The sequence below is a fragment of the Ursus maritimus genome, assembly GCF_017311325.1.
Source record: "Ursus maritimus isolate PB19 chromosome X unlocalized genomic scaffold, ASM1731132v1 scaffold_X1, whole genome shotgun sequence".
Classification (NCBI taxonomy): Eukaryota; Metazoa; Chordata; class Mammalia; order Carnivora; family Ursidae; genus Ursus; species Ursus maritimus.
The window spans coordinates 88777945-88791814 of NW_024423319.1; the positions used below are offsets into that span (position 1 = coordinate 88777945).

The following is a 13870-nucleotide window of genomic DNA, read 5'->3' on the forward strand; positions in this document are numbered from 1 at the left end:
ATAACAAACAGGAGTACCTGGGTGCCTTAGTCAGTTAAGTGTCCAACTCTTGGTTTTGGCTCAGGTCATGATATTGGGGTCCTGGGATCAAGCCCCACATCAGGCTCTGTGCTCAGCGTGGAGTCTGCTGGAGAATAGTTCCCTCTCCCTCTCTTCCTACCCCTGCTTGTGCGCTCTCTCTCTCTCTCTAAAATAAACAAAATCTTTAAAAAGAAAAAAGAAAGGAATAACAAAGAAGCCCAGCAAGGTCACAGGACACAAGATCAGTATACAAAATTGAATTGTATTTCTATATATGAGCAATGATTAATCTTAAAATTAAGAAACAATTCCATTCACGGTAACATCAAAAAGAATTAAATGCTTAAGTATAAATTTGAAAAAAGAGGTGCCAGACCTGTAAACTTACGTTGCTGAGAGAAATTAAAGAAAAGCTAAATAAATGGAGAGACATTTAATGTCCATGGATTGGAAGATTCAGTATTAAGATGACAGTGTTTCTCAAGTTCATCTATAGATTCAACACAGTTTCCTGCACAGAAATTGACAGATTGATCCTAAAAATTCATATGGAGATGCAAAGGACCTAGAATAGCCAAAATAATCTTGAAAAAAGGACCAAGTTGGAGGATTCATACTTTGCACTAACTTAACTATAAAGCTACAGTTATCAGGACTCTGGTACCGGTATGGGACAGGGGTAGACATGTAGATCAGTGGACAGAATTGAGAGTTCAGGAATAAACCCTTATATTTATGGTCAGTTGATTTCAATAAAAGTGCCAAGGCAATTCAGTGGGGGAATGGGTAGTCTTCTCAACAAATGGTGCCGGGACAATTGGATATTCTGTGTGCAAAAAGAGACAAAAAAGGCCACATATTGGATGTTCCATTTATTTGCAGTATCTGGAATAGGTATTGATATCTGTAAATCCATAGAGACTGAAAGTAAACTGGTGATTGCCAGGTGCTGGGTAGTGACTACTTAATGGGTATGGGGATTTGGGGGTGGGGAGGGCGATGATGTTTTGGAACTAGACAGAAATGGTGGCTGCACAACATTGTGAATGTACTGAACGCCACTGAATTGTACACTTTAAAATGGTTAATTTTATGTAAATTTCACATAGCCCACTTTTTTTTTGACCAGATGACAAAATACTCTTCTTACACACTGGTTGCCTCTTCGGTGCCCTTAAGGGATATGACACATTCCCATAGTAACAGTGACTCACTGCACCACTCAGCTCACCCAAGGGACCACCCCTCCCTCAGCCGCAGTTATGCTAGAGGTTGGAGGGGCATCTGTTTATTGAAAAAGCCTCATGGTTGATTGTGATATGTCCACCTTATTGAGAGTCATTACTCTTAAGCACAAACTGTAATGGTTCTACAAAATTCCATCATATTGTATTTATCATAACTTGATTAACCAGCTACTGGACACAGAGATCTCTTCCAGTTTTCCACAGCCATGAATACTGTTGTATTGTCTTTTCATTAATAAACCTTCGTATGCCTACGATTATATTCTTAGGGTAAGTTTTGTGCTAGTGGAATGTTGGCATCAAAATATATATGTGTATTGAAGCCTTTTGATCTCTATATATAAGTTGCCCTCCAAAAGGCTTATACCTGTTTGAATAAATTTTTATGTATTTTTGGTGGTGAGTTTTACTTTTGAGGTTGAAACTTTTTCTCATTCTAAAAGTCTTGTGGAACTTTTTTATGCCAGAATATAAAACATTACTCATTTTACTTAGATGAAATTTCAAGATTATGGCTCGTTATTCATTACAATAATACCGATACTCAACAATCGGAAAGTGTTTCTTTCCATATTTGTACATTCATTTTAACATTTAACCTCTCAACAGGCTACAGGAGATGATAAATCCCTAATGGGAAAATTATTTGAACAATTAGCATTAACATCATTTTCAGACCATCTTTCACATGTAGATTTTTAAAAAGTTAATGGAACCCTGCATGTGATTTGAATTATCACACATTTCTGTTTGTTCTCCTCTCTTTTGTTATTTTGTTTTACATCTTTGAGTGACAGAAAATTTGTGTTTCTCATTTTGATTACCAGACATTTCAGATGTTGGGTTTTTTCCCTCTTTTTGTTTTACACTAAGCTCTGGAATTTTAATACTTTACTTAAAAAAAAATCCTCTACAAACAATACTTCCTTTAATAAACTCCATTAGGCCTCAGTACAAGACTAGATATGAGAATCATATTTTCTCAAATCGAATATTAGGATGCATGAGACAGACTATGATCTAGGACCGTCTAGAAAATCTATGCTCTAGGGGTGTCTCTTAAGGGAGACACACCTGTACTGTAACCCTGGGTGCCGTCTACTTGGATTTACTGAGCAAGGAGTCAGGTTTGGGGGGCACTAGGGGAATGTCTGTCAGCATCTGAGCTTGTCTAGGGAAGAGGCTCAAAAAAGAATCTGTTCTAGAAATCATCTCCTTTGCTTCATGAGTTATTTCTACCTCTAGAAAGCAAATTTTCCTACAGTGAAGCATGTCAAAGAAATTCTGTCTAAAAAAAAAAAAAAAAAAAAAAAAAAAAAGCAGCAATAGGGGCACCTTGGGTGGCTCAGTCGGTTAAGCATCCAACTCTTGATTTCGGCTTGGGTTGTGATCTCAGGGTTGTGAGATCAGGCTCCACTCTGGGCATGGAACCTGCTTAAGATTCTGTCTCTCCCTCTGCCCCTTCCTTCCATATATAAGCAATATTCTGTATTTGGGTAAATTTATTGCATTCAGCTGAGGAGGTGGTGAGTTGAATCTATGCGATTCAGTTTAAGGGACAAAACCATTTATTCCTTACACTATAAATAGAGAAAGTGAGGGAGATTTCTGGTAACTTTCTATAATTTTCCTTTATTGATTTTGCAAATTGCAAAGGTATATAGCCTATATGCTTCTGTGGATTACCGGTCGGTCCCTCAAATTCCTGAACTTTGCAGACCTAGAAAAAGTTTGTTTGGGAATGCCATTTTCCAATACTTGACCGAAATGTACCATACATGCAACAGCCACTAGCCCTCTGTGGAGATTTTAATTTTAATTAATATCAAAGAAAACTTTACGTTTGATTTCTCAGTTGCACTAGCCACATATCAAGTGTTCAGTACCACATGTGGCTGATGGCCACTGTATTGAACGGTCCAGGTGTAGAACATTTCCATCATCACAGAAAGTTCTATTATACAGCACCATCTGGAGTCGTGGCACCTCCAAGAGTAGTGCTTGCGCCTAAACATCACCTTTTGAGAGGTCAACCAGGAAGCTTTTAATAGCTGCCTTTTGGCAATCTTCCCCTTCCTATTAATTCAACCAGAGCTAACTTAGGGATTTATCAAGGACCTTTGCACCCTAATGAAAGCATTTACATACAGTCCTCTCCTGTAGTGAGGAGTGGTACAGAGGCAGTGAGGTAGCACCGCAGTCGGGGGTTCCAGCTACTCAGAGCAGTAAGTCTGCTAGCCAGAAGGCACCAATGATTCTTTTTTTTTTTTTTTTTTTTTTTTTTAAATGATTTTTTATTATATTATGTTAGTCACCATACAGTACATCCCCGGTTTCCGATGTAAGGCTCGATGATTCATTAGTTGTGTATAACACCCAGTGCACCATGCAATACGTGCCCTCCTTACTACCCATCACCGGTCTATCCCATTCCCCCACCCCCCTCCCCTCTGAAGTCCTCAGTTTGTTTCTCATAGTCCATAGTCTCTCATGTTTCATTCCCCCTTCTGATTACCCCCCCTTTCTTTATCCCTTTCTTCCCCTACCGATCATCCTAGTTCTTATGTTCCATAGATGAGAGAAATCATATGATAGTTGTCTTTCTCTGCTTGACTTATTTCACTTAGCATTATCTCCTCCAGGCACCAATGATTCTGAAAAGTGAAAAGTGTTATCCTGGTATGAACAGTTACATAAATAATAATTGAAGTGATTTTGATCTTTCTCTTGATTTTACAAAGCAATTCTAATAATTTCTGACTCTGAGATATAGAATGTATTAATTCCTAAGTTAGGCAGTCTGGCTTTTGAAAGTTATTGTGTACATTAGAAGACCATCTTTATAAAATACTTTTCCACAGACCCAAAAGGATTCCTAAGATACCTACTCTGTGCAGTTGCTCTTAAATACAGTCATACCTACTACACTTACAAGTCTCATTTTTCAGCGTCTTCAGAGAAGATAGCACAGCCTCCTTTAGTCAGATATCCTGACTTAATGTTATAAAATTCCCAGTTTTAGACCTGAATTTGAGTTCCATTTGAGTACCCTATACACATAGACCATGATGACTAGACCAAATGATAATGTTGCCTGTGACTGTATGGAGAGACACCGGGAGCTCTGGCATAATCAATCATCTCACATCATCATCATCATCATCATCGAGGACCCAATTCTTACATGTAATCAACCCAAATCCTTTAACATTTCTACCTTGAAATGATTTTCCAGCCTTCTGGTCATCTCTTTTCAGTCTCAACCTCTCCAAGTTCTTCATCCTTTTTAAGGCTTTGAGTTCAGTGTTCTGAACCCTAATAAGATGATCCTTTCTCAAATTCTTATGTGACACAAGTATTTCTATAACCCTGTGATGGGTTTTGCCCCCTCAGTATATTACAATATAACTATGTGTTATTTTGCCACTTGGGTGCAAAGCCAGTTATTCTACATGTCATCTCAAGACTTGTGTTTTGTATTTAGACTTTTTAAAATGTACCTCTCTGCTTTTGTGCCTGTCAGACGTCCTGGTGCTTGTTTCTGAGCTCAGGGCACCAAAAAGGGAGTATTGGCTTTTGGCTGTTGTCTTCAAGTCGGCAATTCCTCTGTATTCACTCTCCTGTTCCTTTCTCTTTTTTTAAGATTTTATTTAACAGAGAGCACAAGCAGGGGGAGCAGCAGAGGGAAAGGGAGAAGCAGGCTCCTAACTGAGCAGGGAGCCTGTTGTGGGGCTCGATCCCAGGACCCCAGGATCATGACCCGAGCCAAAGGCAGACGCTTAACCCACTGAGCCACCCAGGCACCCCTCTCCTGTTCCTTTCTTGATAACTGTGTTACCTCCTTAAGTGCATTCAGTAGTTTAACTTAGCAGAAGTCTGAGCTAACCATTTTCTTGTTTTCCACTTCCTTAAATGAGACACAGAATTATCTAACTGGGAGCATTCCCTTTTGATGTTTGACATATTAACAATAGTTAGGATTGAGTTGAGAATTATTACTTGTAGTTCTCTCTCTTTATTTAAAAGTCTTAATTATTTGAGAGAGCAAGCGGTATGGAGGGGCAGAGGGAGAAGGAGAGTCTTAAGCAGACTGTGCTAAACACAGAGCCCAACATGGGGCTCGATCCCACGACCATGAGATCACAACCTGAGCTGAAACCAAGAGTCAGACGCTTAACCAACTGTACCACCCAGGCACCCCAGTTCTCTTTTTGTTTGAATTTAGAATCTGCCTAATTTGCTTAGTACAAAATTGTATCTTTAATGTCTGTTATCTTAGCAGATTGTGAATAGTCTTCTTAACTCACGATTGTTATGTTTCAGAACATACTAAAGTATACCTTCCAAATTAAAGTAGATAGAAAACTTCTTTGTCGAGGATTTAATAAACTGGGAAGTTTGAAGAACTACCTGTATAAAATCTAAATTGATGTTGTACCCAGTCTCTTTCATAGCAATAATGTAGTACAAGAGTTGGCACACTATGGCCTCAGCACCAAATCTGGCCCATAGCCTTTTTTTATATATAAAGTTTTATTAGAATATAGCAGTGTACATTCATGTGCATATTGTCTGTGGCTGCTTTCATGCTACAGTGGCAGAGTTGAATAGTTGCAACAGAGACCATATTCCATGCAAGCCTCAAATATTTACTATCTGGCCTTTTACAGAAAAGGATTTTTGAGTAAAAACCCTTGAACTGGGAGAGTAGTCAGTCAGAGGACCTCAGTTCTGTCTACGCTTGATTTTATCTCTTAAGTTGACAGCAACCTTAACAGGTTGCTAAGCGTCTCCGGACCTCAGTTTCCTCACATGCAAAATGAGTCTCTTATAATGAATCATCCCCTAAGGTTATAATTCTATAAATCCATAAACTGTTTTGGAACCATTTTGCTGTTTTACATAATAGCTTTGCATTGAATATTCGAACCACATGCAGTCACTGAGTTTAGAGAACTAAATAAAGAAAACTGCTAACCATAAGACAGATAAATTAGGAACTTGCTACTATTGTTTTAAAAGAATTTACATCTCTCAAGGCTCTTTTAAATAGCCCTTTCTTGGCATGAGTATTTCTAGATCTTTAATCACAATAGTAGCTAGAACAGGCCCTGAAACATAAACCCAACATATCAAGAAACTCAGTTGAACTTCATTTGAAAATAAAAATAAAGCATCTCTAAAATTTAGTTTCAGTGTGTGGGAAACTTTTGATATATAAAAATTCCATTCCCACCCAGCTTTTAGGGAACATGTGTGTATGTGAAATGAAATAAGCTTCTACAGTAGAAAGAAGAACTCAACATTCAGTGCTGTTTTTTCATCGTGGTAGCTGACTATAAGATTCCACGCAAGGACCTCTAATGCATTAACCTTAGACTTTCAGAAATCTAAACAGGTGGGGCGCCTGGCTGGCTCAGTACAAAGAACATGTAAATCTCAATCTCGGGGTTGTGAGTTCAAGTTCCATGTTGGTGTAGAGATGACTTAAAATAAAATCTTAAAAAAAAATAAACCTAAAAAGTTGCCTGGAATGGTATCACCAAGATCACTTCTCGTTTTTTGCCCTTCCCTTTCTGCATTCAGTTCAATTCATTTCAATGTGTATTTGTAGAAACAAACCCTAACATGCCCCCCACAAAAAATGAACCTTGTGGAAACATGTTGCTATTAATGTTTTCATATATTCAATAAATGCCTAAATGCCTACACACATAAAAAATTTATCTTTCTCCCTCCTCTCTCCCTTTCCCTCCCTAAGAAAAAGTGGGGAGATACCACCTGGGTGGCTCAGTTAGTTAAGTGTCCAACTCTTGATTTCAGCTCAGGTCATGACCTCAGGGTTGTGAGATTAAGCCCCATGTTGGGCTCCACACAGGGCATGGAGCCTGCTTAAGATTTTCTCTGCCCCCAATCTCTCTTAAAAAAAAAAAAAATTCATTCATTTCAGAAAAATCTGTGAGTTCAATATTTAAAATTTAGACTACTTAAGTGATTTGATACTTAAACTACCTAAATGAGCAATTCTACTTAGACTAGCAAAAGGCTGTGCTCATGTTCCAGCTCTATATTAGTAGGCCGGGTGATGGCTTACACTTACAAAATGGTTTACGGTTCGCAAAGCACTTTCACATACATTAAGCCTTTTGACAATCCTGTAAGGTGGAAAATGGCAGCTGGAAAATGGCAGAGCCTAGGAACATCCCCAGATATTCTGACCCATGCCTAACAGACTCACAGAATTGAACACTTTCACAAAATAACTTTTGTTACTGCTCTTGTTACTGACACAGTTCCTGACATTTTTCTATCTAGCCGTCCGAAGGGGTGTCACGCACTCAATATGACAGTAATTCTCAACTAGGAGTCAGGGGAAGCTATGTGTGCTATTTAGTCACCTGTAGTTGGTTCTGCTGTGCAGCCTGATTGAGAATTACTGTACTAGAGTAACACATAGTCATTGTTAACGGGGGGGGGGGAGAGATTTTAAAAAAGAAAAATGACTCATTCTTACTTCCCAGAGATAATGTTATTAGCGTTTTGATATATGTTCAGTCTTTTATATCTGTATTAATCTTTTTTTAAAAAATGAGATCATACTGTAGATTGTTTTAAAACGTTTTTTATGTAATTCACAAGCATCTTTCTGTTTTATTAAACATCCTTCAGCATCATTTCATAGTGACTGCAGAATGTTCCATTTTGTGGTACATGTTCAGTTCAAGATGTAAATGGTTTCATATACTTTTCCAGTCCCCAACAGTGTCCTCCTTGTATATGCATATGTGATTAATTTGAAGGAATCCAAAATCATTTAAAAGCTCCCCCTCTTCTAGCTGTCGTCTCCTATAGGTTTGACTTTCTGAATACTCATAAGTTTGTTACTGAATGTTTTTATATTTATTTATTTGTTTTAATTTTTTTCATCTTTTTGTTTTAGGGTGCAGTACTAGCAGCTGTGTCAAGTCACAAATTCAACTCATTCTATGGGGATCCCCCTGAAGAGTTGCCAGATTTTTCCGAAGACCCTACCTCCTCAGGTAATTGGACCGTTCATTCATTCACCAGCGTGAATTATTTGGTGTCTCCATCCTTTCTCTGCCATTGTGAATAAACTTTTCCTATGAATCTAGTCAGATCCCCCAAGGAATTCTAAGGAAGTTTGTCAGCAACCAAATCCCATCCACATGTGTCTAGTTCCTTTTAATTTTACTACCAAAGTTGCTTTCCCTTGCTGCTCTAAAACCAACATTTTACTTTTTTCTTTTTACCTCAGAAATACTTCTTCCCCTTTCCGTACTCCAGACCCAACATTGCACTTCATCCAGTCCAACACTGTGGTCAGTCTTTTTGGATCTTTCTGACTACCTTATACCCCAACAAAATCTTCTGATGTAAGATTTTTCCCAGACAACCATAGCAGATCAGACTTTGGGACAACCCTGCTTTTAATTTTATCTTTCAATGTAAACTGTCTTGTGACTTATCTCTCAAAACAGTTTACAAGTTCTTCTCTTTTTATTAAGTCTGTAACACGTGTATACAAGCATTCAGGAGAGAAGAACACAGAAGAAGAGTTACCTATTCGGATGAAATGTATATAGGTACTACTGTGGGGAAAAAACCCCACCACTGTTCACAAAATTATTTTATAAAACACTCAGATTTCCATTTCACTAGTGAGGTGTTCTCAAGGATCATTTGTTAAAAATCCGCAGTATCCATTTGTATGTTTATGTAAATGCATGTATACGTCTACTATAAATTTCATTGATGTACGTATATATTCACGTCTGAATCATATGTCCTCTGCCCTCAGCTTTTCTTCCTTCTCACATGAGAGTCACTCAGTATTTGCCATGTGGTTGACTTTGGGCTGTTGGTTTGATTTTTGTACTTTGGGAGCTGCCCATTCAGTATTGAGTCCCATTGGGACTCAAGGCCCAGGGCCCTTCCTAAAGCATGAGTTGTTTGTCCTTCACTATTAGCAATCCAGGAAGAATGGATGTGCCAGTGCTTCTCTCCAGTTACAACTGTGAGATTTGTCAGTGTTTGTGCTTCTTCCTTCTCTCTGTTTATACACATATGTGCACAAACATTCACATGCACAGTTTCTTACCAATTGGTATGTGCTTATTACACCTTGTGGAAAAGAACAGGATCACGTTTCCCATTCCAGCAGCTATGTAGTTCCTCATTTTGACCTTTACCAATTGGGATGTGAATCTTCCTCTTTTGAGTAAAGGTGATTTCCAAAAACAATCAGAAATGGGAATCTTAGAAAAGAGACTCTCTGAAGAGAAGGTCTTGCTGGTTTCCTCTAGCGCTGACTCTGTGATTATCCAGAGCCCTTACCACATGAAGGGCAAGGCTGTGTTTCCAGGTGTGTTCCCCCATGCTCCCTGTTGTTTCGTGTCTTTTTCTCTCCCAGTCCATTTTGTTCCCTCCACCTGCAGCATTTGGGTTGGCGTTAGCTCAAATGTCTCTCTTCTCTCCTCATACTCAGTTTACACTAGACCCATCTGGGGACGGAGTGGGATCTAGTAATGGTTTTATGTCATACTGTGACTACATGATACAGTCACAAATTTGGTGGAATAGATTGAGAGATTGTAGGTCAAGATCTAGTACCATTTTCATCTTTAGAATCAGGACCGGAGAGCCGTGTGGTCCTTGCAATAGCTTCACAGACCTAATCTTTAGTGTTAACCCCTTAATGTGTACCTCTGCCCAGCAAGAGTTTAATGAGCTCTTAAGTGTCCCCTTCTGTTAAAGAATCGGATTTTTCTTTTAGGGAGAGGAATTGTCTATAGTTATAGACATGCTTATTTTCTGTTAAATACATTTTTATCACCCGTTTTTTTTGTTTTTCAGTACAATCTGTAAATGATGTGGCTGAAATAGTTTCTGATTGCAGCATTTGCTTTTTAAACGAGAAAGAGATTTCCCACACTGTCTTGCGGGTAGCCTGCAAGCTCTCGAATTAGTTGTTCACAATTTCACATTCCCTCTTGCTTCCTTTTCCTGCAGTCACAACCTTCTTTTTCCTAAATTTCTGGATCTTAATGATCTTGTAAGCAATCTATAACCTCATTTGACATGCAAATGGCTGTCTCTAAAATATTTTCAAATAGCAGGCAGCTATGAATAAAAGACAGAAGGATCATTATGCCATATATGTGTCTGATCACCTCCCCTAAATGAAAAGGAAATTTTTTCTGTATTCAGAAGTCAAAGACAAAGGAACATTTTGAAGAAAATTCTAATACTTTCGTAACTTTCTCACAGCTATCAAGAATTATTCATATGTTCCTAAAATTAATTTTTAATACTAAGCCACTTAAAGGGAGGCATTGTACTATTTTTTCATCATCATTTATGAAATAGCTCTACCAGCAAACTTTTCTGCAGCCAACAGTGATGGTTGTATGCTTGGTTGCAGAAAGCCTATTATATATTGTCTGGACTCACATAAGAGCTTTACACTTTCATAAATTAACACATCTGTATTTTCATTTTTCATTTCATTTTTTCATTTTCAAGCCTAAATTCTTGTCAATTTAATTCTAATCCTTAAACTCCTCATCATTTATTTTAAGTTTCAACATTGACCGTTCCACTATCTTTCTGTATAAATCCGCATGGGTTTGTTTTACAGTACAAAACACATTTCAGCATTACCTTTCAGCATTACCTGAAAGTTCTTGCAAGCCCATGGCAAAAAGAGAAAAACGATCAGCAAACCTGTGTTTGTTGGGTGGGGGTGAGGGGACAGGGAAGGAGGGGTTAGAGAGAGAGAACAGTGTAAGGTCACCACCTGCTATTTCTTGAGGGCAGTCTGTTTTTCATCTTTAGATAATGCCTGTTCTATTCGTTCTATGAAATAATGGTAAGTAGGTCATTTTCTTTAATGACCTTGCTTGAAAAATTAAAATCCTATTTTGGTCCCCCAAAATTCTATTTAAAATCACAATTTAAAAACGAATTTAAAATTAATGCATTTCCTGGTCTGTCATCTAAAGAGTCTAACATGTTTAGCTATGCTCTTTACATTGTAAAATAATTTTTATGTAAGCAATTATTTTTTTCTATTTTATTGAAATTAGTCCATTATACATTCACTAGAATTTGTTGAGTTTATTCATATGATGAACAGTGTATCATTCCTTTGTTAACAATCCAAAGTAGAAATATTTTTTTTCTCGTATTTCAAATCAAAGAAGTCAGAATCCGAACCCAGTGTTTTAATGACTTGAAATCCTTAATAGTCTCAGGGAATGTGCTCGTGGAGCACAAGGACTCACTTCGGGCTCAGCCGGGGGAGCGTGCTTCTTGTGGCTCATCTACTGGGCCCAACTGTAGCTTGATAACCTGCTTGCTCTAAATTCATACTGTTTGTTGTTTGTCCATATGCTGCCTTCCTCCTAGGACTTCTAGCAGCAGAAAGTAGGTATCCCTTTGTTTTCCTCTAAGCTTTATCTCTTATGCAAAAGTGTTTGGCTTTGCATGGTTCATAAGCAGCTTGACTTTCTCCTTGGCTATTTGTGTTTAGATGTTTGATTATGAATTTTAACACTGCCTGACCATAAAATCAAAACGTGGCTGTATTGATTTCCTGAGGCACTGTCATACAAATAATACTAACTTCTCACTTTCATAAGAGGAAGATAGGCAGTGTTAAAATTTTAACTGCACTTAATATTATCTCCCATCTGAATTTCAAGCACAAATACATTAATTTGGGAGAAAGGGTAACATTTTATTTTATAGTTCGCTTTCAAGAAAACTTTCAGGGTAAGTGAACTTTCCTTTGATGATTACATAATCTATAAGCGGTTTTTATTACTTTCTATTACTGACTGAATTTTTAGTTAATTAATATGGAGCTGTGAAATAAACTCCCGAATTCATGTGTCTCAGCAACTTTTACCATCAGAGAGATCATTTATAAAGAGTAATATAATGGCTAGATTTTAATTACAAAAGGACACGATTTGATTATGTGACAACATTGAAGTAAAAAGTATGTCAAAAAAATTAGACACACACACAAATGAGTACAAGTAATACTAAGGCAATCTGAATAAGATGGGTGGATTGTATCAATGTCAGTATTCTGGATATGATATTATACCGTAGTTCTGTAAAATGCTACCAATGGGGAAACTGAGCAGAGTATACAAGGGATCTCTGTATTATTTCTTAAAATTGCATAGAAATCTACAATTATTTCAATAATTTCAACTAAGACAGTAGAATGAACCTTTACCTCTATGTTGTGCTTACTGGGAGGAAGTATATAAGAGACAACGATAAATTAGAAAATTTGGTTGCTAATAATTGAATATATTGTCATATTCTTTTGCATTTGTTACTTGTAGCTCCAATTGCAGCTGATTTAATATAAAAATCTCACAGTATGTTAATTGTCTTTTGCTCTGTATTGAATCACTTCAAAGCAGGATTTATCCTCTCACAGTTTCTGTGGGTCAGGAATCTGGGCATGGTTTAGCTGTGTGCCTCTGGCTTGAGATCTCCCATGAGACTACAGTCAAGCAGTTGCCAGGGCTGCAGTCTCATCTAAAGGCCCAACTGTGGGAGGTGGGGAGAGGCATCCTCTTCCAAACTCACTGTCATGGTTGTTAACAGGCTTCAGTTCCTTACTGGCTATTGAGCCTCTCCATAGGGCTGCTCACAACACAGACGCTTGTTTTCCCCAGCATGAATGACCAAAGAGAAAGGGCAAAAGTAAGAGTGCCCAAGACAAAAGCCATGGTCTTCATAAACTCATCTCAGAGTGACATCCTATCATTTCTGCCCTATTCTCTTCATTACAAGTGAGTTAATAAGTAGAGCCCACACTCCAGGAAGAGATTTGATTATACAAGGGTGTGACTACCAGGAGGCAGGGATGTTGGGGGCCATCTTAGAGGCTGTCCACCACATATAAGTTAATGACTATTAAAATGTGAGACACTTCTCCTTTGTACCTGCTTTTGTTTCTCCAAATTTAGCATGCCTCTCCTTTTTTTTTTTTTTTAAGTAGACCTGTCATGTCATTTCGAAATGAAAGCATCTTGAGGTATCAAGTGGTGCTTTTCCTTAGTTGTAAAGTTTTATATGAATGGGCACTTAACCAGCAGAATGTTATTTAAAGTACTTTGACAGATTTGTGCCCAGCAATGCTGCTGTTTAAAACAGACCATTTTAACAAGCATAATGACATTAGAATTAAAGCATCTGTACTCTGATAGAATCCATTTGCAGAGTTTACTTCTTTTAATTAATACTAAATTTTGAGGTGTCTGCACGATACACATAATCTAAAGGATTTATCACCATGTGTAAGTTTTCATAGCTTGAATTGGATATAGTGCAATGCTTAAGTCCAAAATACAATTTCCAGTACAGGATTCACTATTGCATATAACTTGACTGTTAACCAGAATTTGCTTTGTACAGTGGCAATAAGAGCTGTTGTCCAGGGGGGAAGCATTTGACTGCAAAGGGACAAGAGGGAACTTTTTTGGAGAGATGAAAATGTATACTTAAATTGGTGAATTTTAACTTAATAAATTATACTTTAGTAAACAGATTTTTTT

The 13870-nt window shown here is 37.7% G+C and overlaps 1 protein-coding gene across 3 annotated transcripts in view; it reads left to right on the forward strand.

The window, feature by feature from the left end:
- The window catches only part of CASK (calcium/calmodulin dependent serine protein kinase), a 352166-nt gene that overhangs the window by 245552 nt on the left and 92744 nt on the right, over window positions 1-13870 (forward strand). For all 3 annotated transcript variants that reach the window (XM_040632797.1, XM_040632783.1, XM_040632789.1), the window contains exon 10: window positions 8209-8308. In XM_040632797.1, coding sequence (XP_040488731.1) covers window positions 8209-8308 — 100 coding nt within the window. The remainder of the gene's footprint in view (window positions 1-8208; window positions 8309-13870) is intronic.